A 24,515-nucleotide genomic window follows, 5' to 3' on the forward strand; every position below is an offset into this window, starting at 1 on the left:
ACTCTTACTTAAATTTTTACAAGATATTAAAAATGTGGGGGCTAGACTGGTTTTAGTGTTATAGTCATTTGTTAGCGTTAGAACTTGCACTGGGCAAGAAGCTCACGAATCACGAAACATGCCAAATCCCAAATATCTAGCTTTTATAGCTTCCGAAATCACAGCGTTCATACGGACGGACAGACAGACAGACAAACAAACGGACAGACAGAAGGGCAAGGCTTATATGTTTCTGTATTTCTGTCGCATTATTGAACGCTCTATAAAATTAACGATACTCCATGGAAAATAACATTTATAAAATTCAAGAAAGTCTATAGCCGCCTAATATATTACCAGCTCTATCCGCGAACAACACAACATAGTGCTAACAAACGAAGTTGACTCTGTAAATCGGAAAATAATTTCTTGCGGTTGTGCGTGCAAGAGAGAAAAGGGTTGCCCCATCAGCTACGCTATCGCTGATAAGGCAACTTTTCTCTATTGTCGATAAGACAGTTTGTCGGTAAAGCAATGAGTGGTTGCAAGCTAAGCTACATTTTAAACTTAAAGATTAAATCTGAAAGATACAATACAAACACAACCGACAAATACACCTAACTTTAATCAAATCAATGGGTTTTTCTGCTCCACCCACTAAACGTACCCGCAACAATGCTGGAAATGCCAGCGAACGCATCTCGGATGTAAATTCGAGGAACAAACCGAGAAAATTGAGTCGACCGATCGGGAAACTGGACAGCGAATTGCTCAGCCGCCTTATAGATCGCTTGGTCATGATCTCCGGGGAATTAAAGCAAATGGATGCTCGTGTCCTGACGTTGGAGCGCGAGGTTGCCGATCCTCGCTCCATGAGGGACCGAATGGGTTAGCGGATTGCGACGCTGAACCGGGAGGTAGAAAATCTACAAGCAGCAGGTGAGAGGTTGGGTGCGGAGGCCAGGATGGCAACGCAATGAAGGGAGTCTAGCTCATGTGACCTGAGGATTTATGGAGTTCCCTGTGTCGAAGGTGAAGATCTCAGAACACTCTATCACAAGCTATGCTTTAATCTCCACCACCAAAACTCTCCGATATCTTCCGAGCAAGGAAATCACAACAAACACATGTGGATCCAGTAATAACAATTAAAACGTAAAACCCACGCGAAAAGATCAAGCTGCTTGGTCAAATCGGAATGTACAGGCGCGAGCACAAGAATTGTTAAAAGAGCATTATCTCATCTTTAAAAAGGCTATGCGTATAAAAAAGCATAAAGTCCTTACGGCTGTCTTTACACGACGCGGCCTTGTGCACGTACGCTGCACTGGAAGAGAGGGTGTCTTTTCCATTAACAGCATGGAGGAACTTTCGTCCATTAATCATTCGCCTGATCCACTTTCTACAACGCTTCGGCTGGACCTGAAGCTGATAGCTTTCGTTTTTCAGCTTATAAATTGTATTCTCTTAATTAAGATAGGTTTAAAAATAGTTCACTTTAAGAAATTTATAACTTACGGTTTGAACATTGAGATTGCGCCCCTAATAATCATTGATAACAACAATGCAGGATGAGGAAGTTTGTTACACAGCTAGTGCCATGATATAAACCATAAGTAGTTATAAAAATGGTCCCAAAATCGTTCACTTAAATGCACAAAGTCTGTTAAAGAAGATTGATGAGTTTAGATTCCTTTTCACCCAGTCTAATGTCGATGTGATATGTGTGTCTGAGACGTGGTTTGAACATGATTTATGTGATTCGTCTATTGTTTGTGAAGGCTTTAATGTTTATTGGTCCGATCGTACTGGTCATGCAGGAGGTGTTGCAATATATGTGAATGTGAAGATGAATTATAAAGCTGAATTGTAGGTTGCATATATAGACCGAATCGGACAATTGAGTACGGGTCATTTCTTAATGTTGTTTCAGACATTTCATTGGAGTACACCGACATCATATTGGCAGGCGATTTCAACAGCAACCTATTGTCAGAAAGCCATCTCGTGGATAACATTAAATCTCTAGGTCTATATTCCGTAAACGAAACGATTTCCTCGCACTAAAGCAGCCACTGTGATACTTTACTTGACTTATTTCTTATCAATGACCCTAGCAAAATCATACATTATGACCAGGTTTCTGTACCAGCCTTCTTCAGGACTTAATATTTTTAACATACGATTTGACCTTTGACAGCAAAATCAATTCTTTTATTTTAATTTAATAACTGTGTTAAAAACAGATGGAGCAAACTAAAACGGTTAGGTAGTGGAATATGTAAACAATAGACAGAGTATGAGGTGGTCGTCGATTTAATAAACAAAAAGTTTTTGGAAATAGATGTACCTGAAGCAACATGCAATCCGTACCTGGATACTCAACCCCTCTGTCATACTAGTTTTAGCTTTATATGTATAAACCAAAGTGATGTCCTAGCTAATATTCTGCAAATCAAGTCTAATGCTGTAGGTCTCGATAATATGAGTCCAAAATTTGATAAGCTTTTGCTCCCCTTAATGGTGCCCCAAGTTACATATATTTTTAACACGACTTTTACCACGTCTTCAATTCCGACAATATGGAAAAATGCCAAAATTTTCCCAATTGCTAGACTAAAAAATGACTATAGGCCTATTTCAATATTACCTTTTTTTATCAAAAGTCTTTGAAAACCTTGTCCTTACAGATTTAACTTAACTTAGCTAATAATTCTCTACTTAATGAAAAACAATCTGGATTGCGTGAGAAAAGGAGTTGTATTATAGCAATTAGGTCGTGTTTAACGAATAGGTATCAATCAGTCGTCTTTGGGACGCAAGTTACTTCTCTCCGGAACTTATCCAGGAGAGTGCGAGCCACACGGATCTGTGCTAGGTCCTTTATTGTTTTCTATATATGTATATAATCTCCCTAGTATCCTGTCTGAGTGTGAAGTACATTTATATGCTGACGATGTCCAAATACATGTTAGTAGACCCTTAACTTAAATACATGCCTGTGCCCATATAGGTAATAAAATGTTTTCACAAATTGAAAAGTGAACAGAGGAAAATGGTTTGGGTATAAATCCCAAGAAATCGAAGTGCTTGGTAATGGGTAGGTAGGTAGGTAGAAGTGGTTGGAGATTAGATACTAATCCCCACACTTAGGCCACATTGGGCCCATTGTGATACCACATGATCTCTGATTAGATCCTTTTCCCTAGCTCATGGGTTATTTGCTTTCGCGAAATATATATAAATATAAGAGTTTTTGAATTCTTACGCCTTGAATGGCCGAAAGGTTCGGAAGTGTGTAGCTACGTAGGGTTTGAAAGCGCTTTAGGTTATGCGCTGGGCAGAAGCATAGGAGGTGTTCGATGCTCTCCTCTTCGTCTATCTGTTTTCAGCTGCGGCAGAAGTCGTGGTTACTGAGTCCCAGCCTGTGCGCATGAGTCCCTATAAGACAGTGGCCCGTGAGGGCATTTAGGAGAGTGGAGACGTCCTCCCTGCTACATTGTAGGAGAGTTTTTGTTCTTTTCGAGTTGTAGTTTGGCCATGTGAGTCTAGAACTGTGGCAAGTCTGAGATGGAGCTTGCAGGTAGCCATGGGCATACCCACCGTGTCCTTATCGCGAAGGATGTCGGCGGTTGCCCTTTGTCTTGCTAGCTCGTGTGCTATGCAGTTGCCCTCAATATTGCGATGTCCAGGCACCCAGATGAGGTTGATTCTCAGATGAGTGGCCATATCCTTAAGAGATTTGCGGCATTCAGAGATTGTTTTTGAGTTCGTTGTGTAGGAGTCGAGGGCCCTGAGGGCTGCTTGACTATCCGAGAAGATGAAAGTATGTATGTCATGATGTACTGACGTGTCCAGGTGGGTAATGGCTTCCTGAATTGCCATGACTTCCGCTTGGAAAACACTACAGTGGTCTTGTAGGCGGAATGAGACTTTTATGTCTAGTTCCGGAGAGAAGACACCCCCACCTGTTTGGGAGTTAAGCTTGGAGCCGTCTGTGTATATGTTGACGGCGTTTTCGAATTGGTGTGGGAGGTTGTCCCAGTCTGTACGGGTTTCGATGTTGACTATGGGTTGAACGTAGTCTGTACTACGTGGTAAGGATGTATGTTTTGATAGGATATTTGAGTGACCCGTAGAGCCTGTTGTCCATGCCGCTGCTTCGCGGAGCCTCAGCGCTGTTGCAGATGCCCAGCTTTTGGCAAGTAGGTCCAGGGGTTGGAGGTAGAGAATTGTGTTTAGTGCATCAGTGGCGGTGGTGCGAAGCGCCAATTCTTTTCTAGGCAAGGCCACCATACAATGTTTCTGTAGCGGAGAATGGGCCTGACTATTGCAGTGTATAGTCAGTGAACTAGCATGGGGGAGAAACCCCACTTCCTCCCTATGGCTTTTTTACAAGCGAAGAGGGCTATGGCCGCTTTGCAAGTGCGATCTAGGATGTTGTCTGTCCAGAAGAGCTTTTGCCAGAGAGTATTCCTTATTGCGGAAACCTCTCTCTATACTGAAAACTAGAGAGTGGAGGGAGGTATCTGTTGATCTACACTTGCGGTACGCGTGCTATGCATCAGAGAGTAGGCTTTGGTCGATGTTTAGCCTGATATGGGTGTCGATTAGCCTTTCCAGGGTCTTCAACAAGAAGGAAGAGAGACTAATCGGGCGAAAGTCCTTTGGGTTGGTGTGGGAGGGTTTGCCGGCTTTCGGTATAAAAATTACTTTAACGTCCAGCCACCTTGATGGAATGTTGTTTTAATGCAAGGCAGCCGTGGAAGATGGATGTCAGCCAGGGTAGGGATTTATCTAGTGTCCGTTGTAGTTAGGCCGGGAAGAACCCGTCCGCGCCGGGGGATTTCAAAGGCTTCAAGAGTTAACAGCCCATTGAATGCGACCAGGGTTTGAGATGTTGTCTATACTCTGGTCGTCTAAGTTTTCTTCTATGTAGAGGTCCTCCACTGCATGGGTATTTTTAGGGATGTGGGTGTCTAACAGTAGTTCAAGGGTTTCCTGACTGTTTTCCGTCCAGCTGTCAGCATTGGTTTTTAGGTAGCCAATGGTTTCGCAGTAGATTCTATGCTACTGCAGAAATTAGCCCAAGCTCTTCGTTTTGATATTCTAATTTCCTTTCTGTACAGGCTTAGTTTTGTATGGTATAAATTCCAGGAAGATTTGTTATTGTTGTATTTAGCTCTATTGAAGTAAGTTCTACACTCTCTTTTATGGTTTGCCAGGGCCTTTTTTAAGGCCTCACCCCAGATATCAGTAAAAGTGTTAACTAGGTTATCTAATTCTTGACCGTTGCGTACGTGCGTCGGTGGAGCGTGTAGGTTCCTATTGATGTGGTGGTCTGAGAATGAGTGCTCGATCCCCACCTTCCACGCTTCTAGCTGGTTAAGTAGGGGATCAGATATTAGTGTAATGTCTAAGACTTCCCTCCTATTTCTAGTGATGAATGTTGGGTCATTACCTTTGTTGCAGATGAATAAATTTGATTGAAGGAGTTAGTCTTAGAGTAACTCACCCCTTTCGTTTGTGTTTGTACTTCCTTATTGCGTGTGGTGTGAGTTAGCGTCCCCACCCAGGATGAGTGGGTGTGGATGAGTTGTTGTGTTTTGGTGTTTGGTAATGGCAAGTGAGCAAGATAGAATGATGCTATGGTGTGATGAAAGTGTTCGTTTAGCTCCAGTATGACCGTGGTGAGGTTGCCTCGCTAAACTGTGGAATATAAATGCAGGTTCTGGTTTTACCCTTACCCTTGGTGAAAAAAACCTTGTTTAGGGGGGTTGATAAGCCACAGATGTTGTTTCCAACAATTCATGGCTCTTGAATGAGGACTCTCTGTCAGCTCCGAGTCGGTTGACACGTAGCTAGTGAGGATGGCCTCCTCATGCTCCAATTCGTCGTCGCTCGGGGGTTCGCGTATGACGCTCAGGCAGCCAGGTTGTCTGCCGCTACCTTATCTGTGTCGTAGATGCGTAGTTGCACCTTATCAAACCCATAGTTCACCCGGTTTTGTAGGGCTGCGAGGAGTTCCAAGCAGGCCTGGCTCAAGAGAATTACCACGTTTATGGTGACGCGCTCGGTTTTCTCCACCTTGACCACCGTCCAACCGGCTGTTGGAAGCTTTGGGTTGAACCTGGTCAGAAGGCTGAGTATAGCCTCTGATTCCGAGGGTTCCGACGGCAGCCACACACTCGCTCTCGGTCGATACGGGATGTCAGCGGCCTCGCAAACTGCCAAGTTGGCCCCGGGGTAGACCTCGCCGACCTTGTTAATGGCAGCCTTATAAAGTGCTGCCGATCTCTCGTCTTCACAGGCGATCAACTTAACATTGCCCTGATACCACTACGCATCTGCCCAATCGGGTGGCGGACCTGGGTTTTCGTCCAGCACTTTCAAGGCCACTGACGCAAGGGCCCGTCTAATCAGACCCCATTGGTTCCTTGGGATCCTTCCGCCTTCATCGCTCTGGTCGATGACTCCAATGATCTTCCGATCCTTTCCTACTTCAGCAAAGGATATCGACCATGTGCCGCGGTTGGTTACTCTGGCCTTCTTGCTCGCTTGTTGAGCTGTCTCACCGCCTTTGCCCAGACTATGTCCTCTTGGATTTTTAGGTAATCCAATTTTGACGTTTGATCCTCACGTATCGGGTTGGTGGCCAGCCGTTTGAGGATCCGGAAAGCTTTCTTACGTTCAAGAGGTCCTGCCTGGTTAGGTGGTACCCTCTTGAACTCCTTTCCTCTGGTACTCACCACGAGACCGGTTTTGGGGATCCACTCAGGTTGGAGTAGCTGGTTAGCCACACCTACGCTGGTGGGAGGCTTGGGCTTGTCGTTATGGTGAGTTGGGCTTAGCCGGCTGCGTTGTTCGCTGGCCTTGGCAGGGGTAGGCGTCACAGGGACTATGGTAATCGGACTAGACGAGTCGATCTAGCCATGTCCGTCTGTCCGTCTGTCCGTCCGTTTCTACGCAAACTAGTCTCTCAGTTTTAAAGCTATCGGGCTGAAACTTTCCTAAAAGTCTTATATCTTTTGCAGGTAGTATATATAAGTCGGAACCAGCCGGATCGGACAACTATATCTTATAGCTCCCATAAGAATAATAGGAAAAACAAATTTAAAAAAATTATATCTTTGGTGTTTTTTAGCATATAACCTCCTAAGCTTGGAAATAACATTTTTTAATTAGTTTTGAATTTCGAATTTAATTTTATCAAAATCGGAAGTCTATATCATATAGCTGCCATAGGAACGGTCGTAAAATTGGTGGAAAAATAATATGAAACAAATTATAGCTTCGGTGTTTTTCAACATATAACCTCCAACGCTTGGAAATAACATTTTTTAATTAGTTCTGAATTTCGAATTTAATTTTATCAAAATCGGACGACTATATCATATAGCTGCCATAGGAACGATCGGAAAATTGGTAGGAAAATAATATGAAACAAATTATAGCTTCGGTGTTTTTTAACATATAACCTCCTACGCTTGGAAATAATATTTTTTAATTAGTTCTGAATTTCGAATTTAATTTTATCAAAATCGGACGACTATGTCATATAGCTGCCATAGGAACGATCGGAAAATTGGTAGGAAAATAATATGAAACAAATTATAGCTTCGGTGTTTTTTGACATATTATCTTATACTATTGGGAATATATTTTTTTTTTTTTAAATTTAATAATTATAGCTGCAAGGGTATATAAGCTTCGGCTTGCCGAAGCTAACTTCCTTTCTTGTTTTTTTTTGTTGTTATTTGTTAAGTTCTCCATATGTATTCCCACGAGCTGCGGAGAAGGGACAGGTCCACCCAGGCAGAGATCCGCTGTACCCGGGTAAGGCTGACTTAGAACAGTCGCCACTTGCCTGAGCTCACCGTTTGAGACTGAGTTTTTTGATATCTCGGGCTCCCAGCCAGATTGACTCTCGGCACGGTAGGAGTGACACCTTAGTCCAGCCCGGGTTTTTTTTTTTTTTTATATTCATTTATTCTCTACAATTATATACAAGTAAAAGTGAGTTCAAGAACAGGAGTAGGGGGCCGTGGTTGCGAGGTATTGCTTCTCGCAATGGTAGCCACCTGGGCTGTAGTTTCTCTCCTCTCGTTGTCGGTGCGACGCAACGTTCGCAGTACGCTCGCTGCGTAGGCTGCCGTCGCTTCCCAATTCGCCTCCTTCAGCAGCATGAGGGGCACAAAAGTTTCTGGCCGAACTCTTGCCCCGGTGGTCTCCATGAGTATCTGGCGGTCATAGCCAAAGTGGCGACATTCAAAAAGGACATGCTGAGTGTACTCGACAATGCCACTGCCGCACTCTGGGCAACCGTCCTCCGTGTCGTGCCCGAATCGCTTAAGGAAGCTTCGGAAGCAGCCGTGTCCACTCAGCGCCTGCGTGAGGTAAAAATCCACCTGGCCGTGCTTCCTATTTAGCCATGGCTCTATGCTGGGGATGAGCTGGTGCGTCCAGCGACCCTTGCTGGAGATGTCCCAGGCTGCCTGCCAGTTGACGACGCTCTGCATCCTGGCCATTCTCTTCACCTCGGTCTTGGTACTGTGGTCCGCCTGTTCGCCTGCTAGAGCCGCGCGAATCTTCTTGGCCTCCCCCACCAGTTCACACAGGGGAACTTGGCCTGCGATGACAAGGGCTGCGTCGTCCGAGATCGTCCTGAAGGCACTCGAAATTCTGACGGCGCACAGGAGGTACGTCGAGTTAACACCTCGCATGTAGCTGCTCACAGCAGTGGCCTCAGCCCACACTGGAGCAGCGTACAGCAACTGCGACTTGAAAACAGTCGCGAGGAGCCTGCGTCTGTCCTGCTTCGGTCCCCTGGTATTCAGCAGGATCCTGCAGAGCGATCCTGTGGTTTCGCTTGCCTTCTTGTTTACGAACTCCAGGTGTTCGCGGTAGGAGAGGTGGGTGTCCAGCATGACTCCCAGGAACCTTATGGCACGCTGAGAAGTTATCGTTGTCCCTCCGATCTGAGTATGCGCCGACTCCACTGCTTTCCTGCTTGAAATCAGCACCGCTTCAGTTTTGTGTGAGGCCAGCTCTAGGCCCTCCACTGCGAGCCACTCCTCCACTGCTCAAATTGCGCAGTTTGCAGCTGCCTCCACGGCAGCAACTTCCTTGGCCACCACAACCAACGCTACGTCATCTGCAAAGCCAACAATGTTGGCGCTGCTCGGCAGTGGGAGCTTCAGAACTCCGTCATACATCGAGTTCCAAAGCAGAGGGCCCAGTACCGAGCCCTGAGGAACACCGGCTGCCACCTCGTAAGTCCTGGGGCCCACAAAGGTATCTAGGACCAGCTCCCTTTTGCTGAGATAGCTGTGCACTACATTCAGCAGGTATTCCGGGATGTTGAAGGACCGAAGTGCCTCCAGTGTCCTCCCCCAATCGGCTGAGTTGAACGCGTTCCGTATGTCCAGCGTGACCACTAGACAATACTTTTTCGTCCCACCCTTCCATCTGGTACCAGCGATGGCTTTAGCAGCAATGTTGTTGACCCTCTATCGCGTCCAGTGTAGATTTCCCTTTCCGGAAACCGTACTGGTTGGAAGAGAGTCCACAGCGTTAAGCCTTGTTGCAATGACCCTTTCGAAGACCTTGCCTATAGTGTCCAGCAGGCAGATGGGTCTATAGGAAGAAGCTTCGCCCGCAGGTTTCCCTGGCTTCGGCAGGAGCATTAGTTTTTGACGCGTCCACCTGTCGGGGAAGGTCCCTTCCAGCAGGCACGAGTTGTAGAGCGATGCTACCGCGCCCGGATGGAGGGATAGCAGGGTCTTCACTGCCCTGTTCGGGACCAAATCCGGCCCGGGTGCCTTCCTGCTCTTCAGGTTCCTTGGCACAGACAATAGTTCCGTCTCCGTGACCGGACATATCTGGCTCCCAATTTGTCGCGTCCATCGGGGGATGCAATGGCGGCGACCCTCTGGCAACATCACTTGGACAATGCCTTCCAGGACCGCCGGGTCAGTAGGCGACCTGTTGCCGGCACTCACACGCTTGACCACCGTCTTGTAGGCTCTTCCCCATGGGTCGTTTTCCAGCTCGTCACAGAGCTTGAGGTAGCTCTCCCTCTTGCTGCCCCGAATCTATCTGGACTAACCTCCTCGCTCCACCAGTACACTGGCGCGTGGTGCTTCCGAAAGGTCTTACGCTGCTGCATGCTTTGGTCACAGGCTTCCTCCAGTCTGGCTGCCAATTTGTTCGCTGCTACATCTGCCGAGTCCAGCTCAGATACAGCCAATCCCTCCAGTGCGCTGGCGAAGGTCTGTGTCCTAAAGGTGTCCTGGCGGTAGGCTTTTCTTGGCCCAGTCATCGGCTGGCTTTGGCACGGTGGACCGCCAACTGTCAGCAGGATGGCTTCATGGTCGCTGGCCGTGAACACCTCGCCTATCCTCCAGCGTGTGCTACGGGATAACGAGCTGCTCGCGAACGATAGGTCTATGATTGAACCGGCCCCAGCTCTGTTGAAGGTGTGCTGGGAGCCCTCGTTCAACAGGACGATGTCCAGTGACGCAATTGCTTCAAGGATGGTGCGCCCCCTGGCGTTGGTATAGAGGGAGCCCCATTCCTCGGCCCAGGCGTTAAAGTCGCCTCCGATCTCCACGTTGCTCCTTCCTCTCAGGTCGCTGATCAGCTCGTCCAGGATCCTGCTAAAGGACGTCAGTGATAGACTGGGGGCCAGGTAGCAGCTGTAGATCCATGTGCCGCCTACGTTCGCTCGGACAAATCCCTCTACTGCCCTCGTGTCCCGCATTGGTGGAACACTCACACCGCAGAGCCACAGTGCCGCTTCGCCTGTGCGATCCGTGACCCAATCGCTGCTGCTTTCCACTCTGTAGGGCTCACTGAGTATCGCCACCTCAGAACCCAGCTCGCGCACCGTCTGCTTCAGGAGGTCCTGCGCGGCCCTACAATGGTTCAGATTTAGCTGAATCAATTGCATGACGGCCGAGGTCTCCCTGTCCCGATGGTTGTGGCTGGGCAGAGTCTGCTTCCTGCCTGGTGCCTGGTCTCCTTTCTTCCTGCCGCAGAGCAGAATAAGCATGAAGCCTCCTTGCTGCACTTGGCTGCCTTGTGCCCTTTTTCACCACATCTTATGCAGCAATCGCTCCTGTCCACTAGGCTCTTGCAGTTAACTGAAATATGCCCGGATTCCAAGCATTTGAAACATCTTGGGGGCCCTGTTCTTTCCCGGATCCTGCAGATGGTCCATCCAATCCGCACCTCGCCACGATGGAGGACGGCGTTCCCCAGGGAGTAGGGCAAACTGATCACAGCTAACTGCGACTCCGCGTAGCCTCGACGCAGACTCCGAACGCTGATGCGCTCCGCGTCGATACCATACTGGCTCGCAATCGCAGCGCAGATTTCCTGCTCCGTCGCGATGGAGTCGATGTCTCTTATCTCCAGAACGAGCAGTTTGGTCTCGTCCGACATGGCTCGCACTGACGCTGCGTCGCCTAACACCCTCGCAATGCTCTCCTTCATAGCTTCTGCACTTTCTGCGCTGCCTTTGGCCACCTCGAGCAGTAGGTTGCCGTTAATGGTGCGGCGTACCTTGGATACACAGCTTCCCAGCCCGGGGTGAGATGAGTTGTGTGGGTAGGGAAGAGGTAGGTTCAAAGAGTGTGGGAAGGGGGTATGTGTGCGCTATTTGTCGGAGGCGGCAGCACAAGCGCGACGTCGGTACTGCTACGGCGCAGATACCCGCTGACTGTCCGGGGCTCTTTATTTACGCTTCGTGTTGGGGGCTTATTCGTAGCTACCCTGGAGAACCAGGGCGCTCGCTATCCGCAATCTGCGACCCGTTCGGTAGCCTTCAGCTCGGCGTCCTCCGAGCCATCCCACTAACTCTTTGGCCCGAACTTGGTAATTGGTATAAAGCAAGTTTCAACACTTTCACTCTAAAAATTATATATAAACCATACGCCGAAAAGTTATTAAGTGAATGCAGCTAATCTGGGAATAACATTTAACAATACTTAATCATGGAGCTACCATATAGTCTAAGCGACAGGACGTACATATGCTCTGTTGAGAAAACTTTCATTCTCTAAATCGTTCCTAACTGAGGAAGTTAGATTATTAATCGCCAAAGTTATCCTTATGCGCATTTTTTTACGGCATAGAAATTTTTGGAAATTGTTATGCGCGGGATATGCGCACATTAACTATAGCTTTTAATTCAATTGTCCGTTCTGTGTTTAACTTAAGACGTTTTGACCATGTATCACAACTGACTTGATTTACCAACGGATTGTCGTGATCAATGGTGCATATTCTCCGTTAAGGTTCAGCCTTCAAGAAAACAACATAAAACTAATTTGGATCAATCGATAGGTATTGACGAGACTAATACATATCAGTTAAAATTTGTTTCCAGCATAAAAATTGTGGTCGCCAATGGTTTAGGCGGTTTGTGGGCGTTAGAGTGGTAAACTTTTTTTGGATCAATCGATAGGTATTGACGAGACCAATACATTTCAGTTAAAATTTGTTATCTAGCATGAAAATTGTGGGCGCCACAGGCTTGGGCGGTTTGTGGGCGTTAGAGTGGGCGTGACTTATTCGTGTAACAAGCTTGCGCTGCGTACAAGGCTACGGAATTTAAATCTGAGATCCCATTTCTCTATGTTTGATAGTTTCCGAGATATCCGCGTTCATATTTACGATTTTTCGAAGTTTGTTGGCGGCTTCTGGGCGTTAAAGTGGGCGTGGCAATCTATAGGTATTGATGAGAGCAATACACTTCAGTTAAACATTTTTATCTAGCATGGAAATTGTGGGCGCCACAGACTTGGGCGGCTTGTGGGCGTGGCCTATTCGCGTTACAAACTTGCGCTGCGTACAAGGCTACGCAATCGAAATCTAAAATCCCAATTCTCTATCATTGATAGTTTCCGAGGTATCCGCGTTCATATTTACAATATTTTGAATTTTATGGGCGTTAAAGTGGGCGTGGCAAACTTTGGTTCAATCGATAGGTGTTAATAAGAACTACCCCTTTCAGATAAAATTTTTATTCTAACATCAAAACTGTAGGAGCCACAGTTTTAGGCAGCTGGTGGGCGTTAGGGTGGACGTGGCACTTGGATGAAATAAACTTGCTTAATCTTTAAACTTAATTTAAGCCTTATAGCTTTTTTTAGTTTACAAGATCTTAGTGCTTATACGGACTACGGATTCTGCACATAAATATTTGAAGAGTTCTTCTACCTGTTACATATTTTCGAACGAATATTTTACATATATTTAATATTTATGGACTCACTGTAACCATTGTTTTTACTTATGCACGGATAAAATAACAGTTTTTGGTTGATTTGCGATGCAAATCCTTATTAACTCAGAATGTTACCTTTAAGCGAAGAGGCGGGTTGAGAATTAAAGTCTTGTAGCGACGGTATTGCAAAGAAGACTTTAACTGTGTAACAACACGTTCAGCAGCAATAATTAGAAAAGTCCTGCTCACAAATATAATTTTATATTCGCTGAAGACATTTTTGCAGTTGGACAATATCAAAGCTTACACACCGTTCTGGACGGTGGCCAAAAATAACTGAGCTCAACCTCAGAGCAACAATTCCGAGGAATTGTTTGTAAAGGTCATTACCCGCAATTGCAAAAGCAAACAACATTTCGTGTTTAAAATATTTTTCTGGTGTTCAGCTCTCATAATTTTTGTAACCTTTTTCATTTAGGAAGTAGTGGTCGCCAGCTCTGTATCTGTAATCACCGGCATGCTTAATCTGATGAGAAACTGTCCCAAGGAAGCCGCTCATCTCAGGAAAGAGCTCTTAATTGCAGCCCGTCATATTTTTGCCACGGACTTACGTCAAAGTAAGTTTCTATATTATATTTGATATAATTTTAAGTATAATCCTTATTGCTGTGAAAAGGTTGCTCAACATGACCAACACCCAGCAAATCAAGCAGCAGCCAAGTAGGGAACAGTACCAGGCGCTCAGTAGCGCCCAATCCAGATGAGAATTGCTGATCAGCATATTATATGTCTCACTCACACCGTCTCACCTACTCAACGGTAAACTGACCCGCCAATGCAGTCAGCACATTTTGTAGTGTCAGCCGAGCCAACTACGCAAACTGCTACCATAATCAAAATTCCCTGACATACTCTAGATTATAGCTTATTTCACTAATCGTTACACTAAACTTCCGTGTTCCAAGTAGTATATTAACATGTATCAATTATAGAATAAATCAGTTATCAACGCAACCTATAACTCCGCGGTTCTACTTTCCACCTCCGGGAATAGAGCTCGTAATCCTACACTATCTCAACTAGCAGCTAACCACGTTAGATTAACCTCAGCTCAGTTCTCGCATCGCCTGTGGTCCGGCATCGCAGTAACCATCGTTATTGCGAGTGTTTACTTCGGTTAGGCACAGACACACACCATTTTAATGTGGTAAGAAATAAAAAATCCTCAAATAAACAAATTTAATATTGGTCATGTACAGTTATAAGAATTCTTAAGGGTAGAACAATTTTGGAGATGACAAAGAGCACCGGAATATTTTGCAAAAGCGACTGAAAACTTGTATTTTAATTTTGTTACACAGCTTGGCACTTACTCTTTTTCTACGTTTTTAGCAAAAACCCGCTAGCTTAGAGGAAAAAAAGTTGAAATAAGCTATTATAATTAGTTAACTTCATAAACATAATTTGTGGAAATACCATAGCTTAAAAGTATGGTCGAAAGTGACACATTGTCTTTAGAACTATGAACATTGAAAAAATTGACCTTTTTTAAAAAAGCTGCAATACTTTGATTTAGAAATTGTGACTGCAAAGATAACAGCTTAAATTTTACGTCATCATTAAATCGCAAAAAAATACTGTTAAAGAGCATTCTAAGTGGAGTTTTTGGAACGGAATGGTATGTTCTTTATAAATTAATTTTGACTAATTTTGAGGAGGAGCTGGAGCAAAGACTACTACAGTAGTTTACAAAATACCATTGTCAAAACTAAGATTCGGTTGCCGATTACAACATACAAATTATTTCTAAAACCCCTCAGAAATCGGATTTTATACGAATTTTTCAAGCTTAAGGATCAGAAATTTGTTGTTTGTTAAGGCCTGTAAGGAGCATTCTTAGAGGCGTGTATATCAATTAATGGAGAATACAAGGCTGAAAGAGTAAAAAATAACCGGCTTTCTTAGCTTTTATCTCTTCGTACCGTTTCTTTTGGAGTGAAATAATATAGGAATACAGTTTACTCGCTGTAATGGTAGTTCTAAGCCATTAACAAAGTCATGGAGAGATAAAGAAATACCAAGAAGACTGAAGTCACCCAAAACAATGTAAAAGAAAGAGATGAAAAAGGGATACACAAACAAATGGTGCTTATAAATTATTTAGTCAGTTCCAGGTGGAATATAATAACAGTTAATATAAAATAGACCGAAGGACTTGCAAGGAAACTTTACGCTAACAAATTCAATGCCATTGGGTTCTCTTCGATGTTAAGGTCCAACCGCTTAGGTAATATACCATTCATGTTTTTTTACTCAGGTACCACAGTCAAAGTCCTATTATTGGTTCTCTGTCTATTGGAAACAAGTTCTTTAATTACCAATTCAAGGCAAAAACTTCTGGAATTTGGTACATTAAATATTTCGGGCGGAGCAGGTATTTGAATGGAAGATATCTTTCGAACGCAATAAAATCTGAATTGTTCCATCATAATTTGACACTGGCGACTCCTCCAAAGATAGCTGTACCTGTAGGTACAGTACACACCGAATTGTTTGACCACCAGGCTGAATTCCGGAACCAGGGACTTCTCCAGACCTCAAAGTACCTTAAAGCACAGTCGCCACTTATGTTTTTGACTTCGAAGAACTCAATTGCGTTGCAAACGTTTGAAAAGTGTAAAAGTGTAAGCAGTTCCAACAACAATTTCCATGCAAAATAGTTTTCAAGGCCTACAACACCCCAGCCCATGTATACAAATCTGTTGTACTTGTGAAGAAATAGGGGGTTAATAATGGGTAGGAATTTTATCTAAAATACTAAAAATATACTGAAAAGTTGGGTTTAAATCCATGGTAATGACAGTGAAAGGAAAGAAACAAATTTGAATTTTAAATGCAAAAGAAAAAAATTTGTCTTCTTTCTTTTGTACGTCAATTTCCTGCAACGATATTTTAAAATAGAGGGCGTTCACAATTCTCGTCTGGCAAACATACAAAGTTTACACTTTTGCAACGCAATTGAATACCCTAATTGATTTCTTTTCGTTTTGAACTCCTGTTTATTTTGGCATGAGCACAATATACTAAAAATACTTAGGGTATTCAATTGCGTTGCAAAAGTGTAAACTTTGTAAGTTTGCCAGACGAGAATTGTGAACGCCCTCTATTTTAAAATATCGTTGCAGGAAATTGACGTACAAAATAACGCCAACTTTTAAATTTTTGTGAAAAGAAGGCTATGATATTTTCTGTCATTAAAACCCAACTTTTCAGTATATTTTTAGTATTTTAGATAAAATTCCTACCTATTATTAACCCCCTATTTCTACACAAGTACAACAGATTTGTATACATAGGCTGGGGTGTTGTAGGCCTTGAAAACTATTTTGTATGGAAATTGTTGTTGGAACTGCTTACACTTTTACACTTTTCAAACGATTGCAACGCAATTGAATACCCTAACTATGTAAAACAGCTTGGGATCGGAAATGAAATCTTTTGTTTTATATGTACGAAGGTACACGGTAAACGGTAGATAGTGATTAATGTGAATAAGCTATTAAGGACCCATTATAATTCGAATAAAATTTAAAATGCAACATATTTTCATTCCGTTTCAAAGTGGGAGTTAATTGTATATTCGAACTTTGCACATACACTAATAGTTATATTTTATTTTATAGAATTCATTCCTTCAATTGAAAAACTACTTGACGACGACTTGCTTATCGGAAAAGGCGTCACATTGGAATCTATTCGCCCTTTAGCATATTCAACATTAGCAGACCTTGCTCACCATGTTCGCCAAAGCCTGAGCTTAGACGTATTAACAAAAGCAGTAAATCTATTTTCAAAAAATGTTCATGATGAAACACTTGCCGTTGGAATACAAACCATGTCTTGCAAGCTCTTATTAAACTTGGTTGATTGCTTACGACAACACAGTGAAATAGAGCCTCATAGATCAAGAGCTATACTTACAAAACTTTTAAAAGTGTTTGTAAAAAAATTTGAAACTATTGCCAAAGTGCAGCTTCCATTAATAATTCAAAAATGGTAAGTACAATCCTAAATTTCTGTTTTGATAACTGGTGAATACTTTGAAAAAATTTTTTACTCGTGGCTTGGTAAAGCCAACATTTTTATTCCAGGCAAGGCCATACCATCCATTATGAAAAATTATTTCTTTTTTTATAAAAATTAACTAATTACACAGGTACTTAGCCGAAAATTTCCATGAACCATTCCTACTCTTCCATGATAATTCGGTCCTTCTGAGTAAAGTCTCATAAAAATTTTTGTGCTATCAACTAAAGATTCTGCGAAATAGCTAAGAATGCAAAAAACCGAAGTATACCTATTTTTCGAAAAGAAAAATAATTTTTTTCCGGTTTATTTTGTTTTTTAAGATTTGGCCTTCTACCGGACGGATGGCCAGACAAATATAACTAGATCGAATGAGCTGCCAATCCTGATCAGTAGTATATATACTTTATATACAGCTGTGTTCATTGAAATAGCAGTGCATACGACCTGCACGTGAAAATCGAAAAACAACACAACATTGAAACAAAACCTAAATACAACAGTTTTAATTATTTATTGGGTTGGGTACTTCAATATTTTAGCAAATATGGATAATAACAAAAAAGAAAAACTGAATTATGGTGTTCATTGAAATAGCAGTCCTAAAACAAAAATATGAAAAAATTCAATATGGCTCATAAATAACTTAATCCTACTAAATATCGATTTGATTACGACCAAATATTTTATTGTATAGCCTTTATTGGCTATTACAGGCTAACACCTACGTGGCATGGAGTCTACCAAGTCCTTGCCACGTTAGCGGGAAATCTGACCCTAACCCTCCTGCACAACTTGCCAAAGCTGCGGCTTAGAAGTCGGGGATTTCATGGCAACATAACGCTTATGACCTTCGATAAGTTCTCAATCGGATTTAAATCCGGGGACTGTGCTGGACACGGCATTACGTCAATTTGTTATTGGCTAAACCATTCCTTGACCAATTTGTTGGTGTGTTTAGGATCATTGTCCTGCTGAAATGTCCATATAAAGGACATTTCATCATCAGTTTACGGCAGAATGTCGTTTCTCAGTATATTTACGAAAACATGTTGGCCCATGATCTCATCGATCAAACGTATGGGGCCCACACCGCTGTATGAGAAACATGCCCATACCATGATTTTAAGGCCACCTGCTCAACGGTCTTGAGATTTTGTTTTGGGTGGTACCCGGTGTTTGGTGGTCGACGGACATATTATTATGAACCTGTTCCAACAAAAACCACCAGCTAAGACTCACCTGTCCAAAGGATACATCGGCCTTTTGAAAGTGGCTAGTTCAAGTGGCTTTTGGCAAACTTCAACCTGTCTTTGGGGTGTCTTTTACCAAGTAATGGCTCCTTTGGTGGACTTCTAGCATTCAAATTTTCATCGAACAGACTTCGGAGAATAGTGCCAGCCCTGATTCTCAAGCTCAGATCCGCTTTTATAGTCCTACAGGATGCAAAAGGATAAGTTTTGCTGAAGCGCACTTTGCGAACGTCCTCTATAATTGTGGTTTTCCGTATCGCATAACGTTTTTCGGGCTTCGGTTCATAATTTATGGCATTGTAAACCATATTGGCTGGACATTTTAAGGGACACAGAATAAATTGATACGTTTTGCCCTCCTTTCTAAGCTCAATCAATTTTTCCTTTCTCCCTTGAAGCAATGAGGTCCTCTACCCACTAAAGTTAATTTTTTTCTATATTTATAGTGTATTATGGTTCAATTTATTATAATGGTCTTCATTAAAACCCATTTTTACCAAATTACAAACATTTTCGGGACTTTTCCTGGAAGAAAATCAAAAACTGATATTCTAGTGAACAACCAAAATGTTGTGTCCGTGTGCAAAAATATGAAAGAAACCCAAAAACAGACCAAATCTAATGGGGTTTTGTATCTCCATGATCCATTCTACAAAAAAATGTACTAGCGATAAACTAACGAAAAGGACTATGCTAATTAACCGTTATACAGTTTCGCTTCTGTCGCACTGCTATTTTAATGAACACATCTGTATGTCAAATATGTTTCCCTTAAACATTACAACTTCCCACTGAAATAAATTAACATTAACACCTTCTTCAAAAGTCTAAAACATACAACATTTATTTTTCTTTTGAAGAAATAAGAAATACTCTGCGTTTATTGCACTTTAAATTAGAAATACTGTTGTTAAAAAAATTGTCTTTTTTTGTGTAGATTGCACTCTTAGTAATACATAGAAACAATGAAATGCCTTTTTTTTTAACATTATAGCAAAGGGCAACCGAGTTCTGGAGTTACGATCAATTCGTCCGGCAATGTCTCATTGTCGCTTATCAATGTTCCTGATCTAAAAGACGTATGTACTTACAAAAAATACGTTCAATTTAATGACCAACATTTTTTAAATTAGGACCAAATGTCCAGCGAACAAGCTAAAGCATCCGCTTCTGGATTACAATGGGTTAACTCCGTAAATGTAGCTGAATTTCGGAGCTTAGTAAAAACTCTTGTAGGTGGAGTTAAAACAATAACATGGGGTTTCTTCAATTCTAAGGTATGTTTTTAATATTCATTCTGCTTTTATTTTTTTCCCAATGTTTCTAAAAGTTTCAGGTATCTGATACAACTCTTGCTAATCATGAAAAGATATTTGGACCTGAAATCTTATGCTCTTATATCGAATTAGTGTATTATGCGATGGAGGCTTTAGATATTTATACCATTAACGTTAATCCAAATCAACAGAGAACTTCTGGTTTGATATCTAGAAGTAAAGAAGAAAAAGAAGTATTGGAACATTTTAGTGGCATTGTAAGTAATAATAAAAAAATAATAATAATGTGATAAATAATATGTTTAACCCTTGCTGGAATAATTAGCAGGGCCCTATATTTAGTATTTATGTTATATTATATAAAGATATAGAAAGGAAAATAATAAAAATTTAAGGGTATTCAGCGCATAGCCAAATTTATACTCAACATTATAGGTGCGCACTAAGTTCCAGTACGTTCCCCCACTGACCCCAAACGGCTCCAAACGTTTTAAGAAGCAAAAAAAAAACCAGGAAGAACGAGTACCTCGACCAGATACCCGTTACTCAGCTAAAGGGACCAAAGGGAAATGCAGATATGCAAGCGAGATTGAAATGCGCCACCTACCCGTGATCTCAGTATATGGTTATGTGGGCGGTAGACTGATTTAAGCGTTAAGGGCGTTAGAGTGGGCGTGGCAAACTTTTTTTTGGATCAATCGATAGACTAATACACTTCAGTTAACATTTTTTATCTAGCATGCAAATTTTGGGCGTCACAGGTTTGAGTGGGTTTGTGGCCATTACAGTGGGCGCGGCATATTCGCGTAACAAACTTGCGCTGCGTACAAGGCTACGGAATTTAAATCTGAGATCCCATTTCTCTATGTTTGATAGTTTCCGAGATATCCGCGTTCAGATTTACGATTTTTTCAAGTTTGGTATTGATATATCAATAGGTATTGATAAGAACAATACTTTTCAGTTAAAATTTGTATTCTAGCTTAAAAACTGTAGGAGCCACAGTTTTGGGCGCCTTGTGGGCGTTAGGAAGGAATCTGCATACCTAATCCCAGTATTGTAGCTCTTACAGTTTCCGAGATCTCAGCGTTCATACGGACAGACGGACATGGCTAGATCGACTCGGCTAGTGATCCTGGTCAAGAATATACAAGGGTGGTCAAAAGTATTTTCACAAAAAAAAAGTTAAATATATTCATAATTTGAACTTACATCTTGTTAACTTGGCATCAATGGAAAGGTAATTTAAATGCCGTTTGAATGATACAATACATTTCTTAACACATTCAGTACTTATTGAAAAGGACGAATTTGTGTGAAAATGTCCTTTTTGAACTTTTTTCCTCGACTTGAAAACTTAAATTTTTTGATGCAAAAAGTTTCTTCAAACAAAAATAATAGTAACTGCAAAAAGAATTTTTCAAAAACCATTTTGCTTATATTTTTTATGGTTTTTTAAAGGTGACACTGTTGGAAAAAATTTGTATGAAAAAGAGAAAAATATGCCTAAAATGCATGTTTCTAAGCATTTTCAAAAAATCATAAAAAATATAAGCAAAATGATTTTTGAAAAATTCTTTTTGCAGTTACTATTTTTTTTGTTTGAAGAAACTTTTTGCATCAAAAAATTTAAGTTTTCAAGTCGAGGAAAAAAGTTCAAAAAGGACATTTTCACACAAACTCGTCCTTTTCAATAAGTACTGAATGTGTTAAGAAATGTATTGTATCATTCAAACGGCATTTAAATTACCTTTCCATTGATGCCAAAGTTAACAAGATGTAAGTTCAAATTATGAATATATTTAACCTTTTTTTTGTGAAAATACTTTTGACCATCCTTGTATGTACTTTTTGGGGTCAGAAACGCTTCCTTCTGCCTTTTACATACTTCCTGACAAATATAGTATACCCTTTTACTCGACGAGTAACGGGTATAAAAAATGTTTATATTATGGGACAAATCATAACCAACAAAAATTTAAATATCCCTACACATTGGGGGTAAAATTTAAAACAAAATTTAAAAAAAAGGTACACCGTTGTAGGATCATAGATGGCCCACATGCTTAGCGCTAGTGCTTCTTTATCCTTGCAGTGGGTATATTGATTTCAGTCAATGAAGGAGACGTTTCCGACCCCTTAATGCAGTTTATGCAGTACTGCATATATACACTGCTGGTCTTAGGTTAGACGCACCCACTTTTGTTTTAAATAAAATGCTATATTTATAATAATGCTTGATCTAACTGTCCAAAAAGCTTTTCTTATCAGAGTTTGAATCTTGCTCGAAAAATATGTGCTCACAGCGTGTTGATTTGCGAAAAAATAACTGTACATTCGAAGATTCCAGAAATTTCCATGGCAATCACGCGTGTTTTCGGTTGGTCATTAAAAAAGACGCACTTTAGATTTCTTTGTCTTGCGTAAACAAGTGCAGTTTTTTGTATTGAGTATGTATTAAAAAAAACACACAAATTGTTTAAGAGCTATATTTAAAGTAAAAACCCTGTAAACATTGCCAAAAAGATAAATCGCAGCTCCAGGACTGTTGATCGATATTTAAAGAAACCAGAGGAATATGGAAGAAACTTCAAAGGAAAAAAAGAACACTATCTGAACAAGCAGTACTCCAAATTGTTAGAATTGAAAAAAGATGATTTGCGAAAAGATGAGCTATATTTAAGTCGCCACCACAGCCGAAAAGGTGGAGTAATGGTGTGGGGTGCCATCACGTTTTATGGAACAATTGACTTGATTTGTATCGATCAGAAGATGAACGGCGATCGCTTCAAATCATTGTTGGAGTCCGTATTTCCAAAATTAAATGATCCCTTTGGACCAATTCCTTGGATTTTTCAACAAGATTTTTCATAACGCTCGAGAAGTAAAGTAGTTTATTTCGAGTCAAAACGTTAATATCATGACCTGGCCACCATATTCTCCAAATCTTAACGTAATTGAAAATGTTTGGGGCTGGCTAACGAGGAAGGTATACGAAGGAGGAAAGCAATACAAAGATAAGGAAACATTACCTGCAGCTATTAAACGTGCTTGGAGCGAGATTTCGTTGAAATACCTAGATTCCCTGAACTATTCTATGAAGGACCGGATATATGAAGTTATTAGTAATAAAGGAGGCAGTACTCATTACTGAAATGTTTTATTTATTTCTAATAAATCAAATATTAATACCCAATTACAAATTTAAGTTAAAAATAAGGAAGAACGCTATAGTCGAGTACCTCGACTATCAGGTACCCTTTACTCAGCTAAATAGAGATATGCAAGTAGCAAAGCGATTAAAATGCGCCACCTACCGGCGGTATACAGATTTAAGCGTTATGGGCGTTAGACTAGGCGTGGCAAATTTTTTTTTGGACCAGTCGATAGGTATTGACGAGACCAAAAATTGTGGGCGTCACAGGTTTTTGCGGTTTGTGGGCGTTAGAGTTGGCGTGGCATATTCGCGTAACAAATTTGCGCTGCGTATAAGGCTACGGAGTCTAAATCTGAAATCCCAATTCTCTATCTTTGATAGTTTCCGAGATATCCACGTTCATATTTACGATTTTTTGAAGTTTGTGGGTGGTTTATGGGCGTTAGGGTGGGCGTGGCAAACTTTTTTTGGGTCAATCGATAGGTATTGATAAGAACATTACATTTCAGTTAAAATTTTTATTCTAGCATCAAAACTGTAGGAGCCACAGTTTTGGGCAGTTTGTGGGCGTTAGAGTGGGCGTGGCACTCTACTGAAATAAACTTGCGCTGCGTAAGAAGCTCAGGAATCTGCACGCCAAATCTCAATAGCCTAGCTCCCATAGTTTCCGAGATCTCAGCGTTCATCCGGACAGACAGACGGACAGACGGACATTGCTAGATCGTCTCGGCTAGTGATCCTGATCAAGAATATATATACTTTATGGGGTCGGAAACGCTTGCTTCTGCCTGTTACATACTTTCCGATGAATCTAGTATACCCTTTTACTCTACAAGTAACGGGTATAAAAATGTCAGTGGGGTCACCCAAACCTGTGGGAGTGATGGCATCAGTCCCGAATCCCAACTTAATATCCAGAATTTTTACCCGATCTGAAACGGAAGCTATGTCGCATTTATCGGCGCGGGGGAGTTTAAAACTTCGCTGCCGGCAGTACACACAGGTTCCGAAAGGTCTGGAGGAGTCCCTGGTTTCGCTAAACAGCCTGAGGTGCCAAACACTTCGGAGGTTTCAGTGCCTACCGGAGAAGAAAGCTCTGTAGGAGCCCCTGGTCCCGATAATCAGACGAATGTTGTTCTAATTGCTGGTAGGGAAAGAGACTCTCGATTGTTCCATATAGGAATCAGTTAATTGTGTTTCCCCTGAAACCACGTCTGCAGAGTTTCCATGGCAAAGCATTACAGTAGAAGAAATAGGATATCTTCATTTTAAATATCTGCTCCTCTTGAAGTATTTCATTTACTAAATTCCAAAAGTTTTTGGTTTAATGATGAATTAAAAATTTATTCCATTAAAAATTTGTTCCAAACAGACGGAGAGCTAATAATAGGCCTTCCACGTTAGTACCTGCGCCAAAAAACTGAAAAGTTGCTTTTAATAAAAACATTCTAGCTTTTACTGACACTTCGCTGAAACCGGAGATATCTGATTCAAAAGTTCTGTTCAACAATTTTAATTTTAAAACGGCTGAT

The 24,515-nt window shown here is 41.8% G+C and overlaps 1 protein-coding gene and 1 long non-coding RNA gene across 25 annotated transcripts in view; one reads left to right on the top strand and one right to left on the bottom strand.

The window, feature by feature from the left end:
- The window catches only part of Nipped-A (Transcription-associated protein Nipped-A), a 509,451-nt gene that overhangs the window by 121,975 nt on the left and 362,961 nt on the right, over positions 1–24,515 (top strand). For 22 of the 24 annotated variants that reach the window (XR_011605753.1, XR_011605752.1, XR_011605754.1 and 19 more), the window contains 5 exons: positions 13,689–13,827; positions 16,894–17,266; positions 19,544–19,628; positions 19,683–19,826; positions 19,880–20,083. Coding sequence is in view for 21 of the 24 variants with exons in the window: in XM_070999194.1 (XP_070855295.1) it covers positions 13,689–13,827; positions 16,894–17,266; positions 19,544–19,628; positions 19,683–19,826; positions 19,880–20,083 (945 nt within the window). In the remaining 3 variants the exon portion in view is untranslated. Of the gene's footprint in view, positions 1–13,688; positions 13,828–16,893; positions 17,267–19,543; positions 19,629–19,682; positions 19,827–19,879; positions 20,084–24,515 lie in introns of those variants that run through there. The other 2 variants (XM_070999180.1, XM_070999199.1) reach the window with 2 other exon arrangements.
- Positions 1–24,515, bottom strand: part of LOC139354934 (uncharacterized) — a 154,053-nt gene that overhangs the window by 29,140 nt on the left and 100,398 nt on the right. The window lies entirely within an intron of this gene.

Source organism: Drosophila suzukii, unplaced genomic scaffold, assembly GCF_043229965.1.
Source record: "Drosophila suzukii unplaced genomic scaffold, CBGP_Dsuzu_IsoJpt1.0 scf_4, whole genome shotgun sequence".
Taxonomy (NCBI): Eukaryota; Metazoa; Arthropoda; class Insecta; order Diptera; family Drosophilidae; genus Drosophila; species Drosophila suzukii.